The sequence below is a fragment of the Entelurus aequoreus genome, linkage group LG21, assembly GCF_033978785.1.
Source record: "Entelurus aequoreus isolate RoL-2023_Sb linkage group LG21, RoL_Eaeq_v1.1, whole genome shotgun sequence".
Lineage (NCBI taxonomy): Eukaryota > Metazoa > Chordata > Actinopteri > Syngnathiformes > Syngnathidae > Entelurus > Entelurus aequoreus.
This window is the reverse complement of record NC_084751.1, coordinates 22,029,184-22,032,129: the sequence shown is the minus strand read 5'-3', so window position 1 is coordinate 22,032,129 and position 2,946 is coordinate 22,029,184. Positions and strand designations below refer to the sequence as shown.

The 2,946-nt window shown below is 51.6% G+C and overlaps 1 protein-coding gene across 1 annotated transcript in view; it reads right to left on the bottom strand.

Annotated features, from left to right (window-relative positions):
• Positions 1-1,917: 1,917 nt before the first annotated feature.
• LOC133639004 (transmembrane protein 132C-like) overlaps positions 1,918-2,946 on the bottom strand; it is a 529,052-nt gene continuing 528,023 nt past the window's right edge. Inside the window, exons 6-8 of the mRNA XM_062032060.1 lie at positions 2,906-2,946; positions 2,022-2,206; positions 1,918-1,948 (exon numbers count right to left, since the gene is read on the bottom strand). The exon at positions 2,906-2,946 is cut by the window's right edge and continues 103 nt beyond it. Of these exons, the coding sequence (XP_061888044.1) occupies positions 1,918-1,948; positions 2,022-2,206; positions 2,906-2,946 (257 nt within the window). The remainder of the gene's footprint in view (positions 1,949-2,021; positions 2,207-2,905) is intronic.

Sequence of the window (2,946 nt, the reverse complement as noted above, 5' to 3'; positions counted from 1 at the left end):
AGGAGCTCACGGTCAAATGTGCTATATTTCCGCTCGCAGGGGCGCAACTGCCTGCTAAAGAAAGCCAAAGGTTGCCAAGTGCCAGCCGCCCACTGCTCATGCACTGCACCTACAGCATAGTCTGACGCGTCCGTGGTGATTGCAATAGGAGCATCGGGTAATGGGTGTGCCAGCAGGGTAGCGTTAGCGAGAGCAGACTTGACCCCCACAAAAGCGCTGTGCCGCGCGTCAGACCAGTCCACCATTTGCTTGGGAGCAGCTCCTTTAAGAGCATCATACAGCGGCCGCATGATGTCAGCTGCCCGGGGAATGAAACGATGGTAAAAATTTACCATGCCAAGGAACTCCTGAAGAGCCTTAACCGTGAGTGGGCGGGGGGAGTTTGCGATGGCAGCAACCTTCGTTGGGAGGGGAACTGCCCCGCACTCCGTGACACGATGTCCGAGGAAGTCGATTACAGACAACCCGAACTGGCACTTAGCTGGGTTAACAATGAGACCGTGTTGGCTAAGGCGCTGAAAAAGGGACCTGAGGTGGGTCACATGCTCGGCCTGAGAGGTGCTCGCGACCAGGATATCGTCCAAATAGACAAACAGAAACGGCAAGTCACGTAAAACAGAGTCCATCAACCGCTGGAAAGTCTGTGCTGCACTCTTAAGGCCAAAAGGCATACGTAAAAATTCAAACAGTCCAAATGGGGTGATGACCGCTGTTTTCGGGATGTCAGAGGGGTGGACCGGCACTTGATGATAGCCCCGGACGAGATCTACCTTATAAAACACAGTTTTCCCAGCGAGGTGGGCGGAAAAGTCTTGTATGTGGGGTACCGGATAACGGTCCGGGGTAGTCGCCTCGTTGAGTCTGCGGTAATCACCGCATGGCCACCAACCACCTCCGGGTTTATCCACCATGTGGAGGGGCGACGCCCACGGGCTGTCTGAGCGGCGAATGATCCCGAGGCGTTCCATGGTCTCAAATTCAGCTTTAGCGATGGAGAGCTTAGCAGGGTCCAGGCGCCGGGCTCGTGCGTGCATAGGGGGGCCCGTGGTGGCAATGTGGTGTTCCACACCATGCTTGGCGGTAGATGACGAGAACGTGGGCTGCGCCAGGGTCGGGAACTCAGCGAGGAGGCGCAGAAAAACGTCTGCGGTGGGTAGCATGCTGGAAAGCCTGATGGAGTCCGTCGCACTGAGACTGCACTTGTACGAGCAGAACGTAATCGCATCCACCAAACGCCTGTTTTTTACATCCACAAGGAGGCCGAAAGCTCAGAGAAAATCTGCACAGATGAGCGGCACCGTCACTTTAGCAGTCACAAAGTTCCAACTGAAACGCTGTCCACCAAAACACAGTTCCACGTACCGTATTCCATAAGTGCGGATAGGGCTGCCATTGGCCGCTTCCATGGGGGGGGCCATGTGACTCAGACAGCATGTCCAACCTTGATGCTGGCAGGACGCTCCTCTGCGCGCCGGTGTCACACAGGAACCGTCGTCCAGAGAGGGAGTCCTGAATGAAGAGCAGCCTGCCAGTACTGCCGACGCTCATGGCCACTGCTGAGCGCCGGCGGCGGTCCACGAAAACTGCATGGGGGACGGCACCGCCTAGCTTTGGTCCCGAACTTTGCGTGGAAAAAACATAGTCCAGAATCCGGTTGCCGCCTGGGGGGCGCAGCAGCAGCAGCGAGAGTGGAAGAATCTGCCATGGGTCCTTCTGTCTCAGCCGGAAGAAATGCAGCCACATAGGCCGGTTGGGAAGCTAAAAAAAACTTATCAGCTTCAGCAGCTAGTTCGTGGCAGTCCAAAATGGTGGTGTTGGCTAAAGCAGCCCGCACCTGAGAAGGCAGGAGTCTCAGGAAAAACTGCACGAAGAAGAATCCAGGTCTGTGCTCACCTAAGAGTCCTAGCATGTTGTTCATTAGTTCAGAGGGCTTGCAATCGCCAAGCCCCTGCAACGAAAAAAGGCGGTTAGCTCGCTTCGCGTCGGAAAAATGAAATGTCTGTAAGAGGTGAGCCTTCAACGTGAGGTTCTTGTTCCTCTCCGGTGGGTGCGTAAGGGCGTTAACCACTTTGGTCGCCGTCGCGCTGCCGAGGGAGGACACGACATAATAAAACTTAGTGTCGTCCTCGGTGATACCACGCAGGGCAAACTGTGCCTCCGCCTGGGCAAACCATGCGGTCGCAGAAGTTTCCCAGAACTCGGGCAGCTTTAGAGAAACCTCATTCGCCGTCATGGTCGATAAGAATCACTGAATCCGTTCAGTGAAGCGTCGGGGTCACCAGTGTTGTGCTCGTAGCGTGAAAGATAAACAACTTGACGTATCGTTGACACACAAAAACGTGTGCGTCGTTTATTCATCAAAGCACAAGCCAGAATGAACGCTCATCACAAAACACTCAAATATCGCGGGAACAACAAACCCCCACCTTTGTGAGAATCTACTGACGGCCACTTAAAGGGGCCGCGCCGAATTACTCGCTCTTAACAACTCACAAAGAACAACATTGTCATGTGCACAATAGAACAGTACAGTGAATGATGATGACAAAGATAAATAACAGGTGTGGTGAATTATGTCCTTAAATCAACCGCTACAGTGGTTTTGTTATACATAGAGATTGTGAGTGAAAAAAGTGCAGTTAGCCTTTAAAAAGAACAACAATGTAAACCATGTCACAAAACCTTGATTAGACGCAAATCTTATTTTAATTTTTTTTTACAACCAAACATGTTCATTTCTTTCTTATAAGTTTGTATGGTGTCTCCAAATCCTGGATATACTTACCTAATTTGAGTTGTATTTACTTTTTTGGTACAGCGGCTAACTTCTCTTTTTACTTCAGTAAATGTCATAATGTTAGCTCAAATACACCACTGAAAGAATTCAGACCTGTTTCGTACTCACCTTAATAACCAGCTCATCTGTTGACCTGCATTCCACCGACT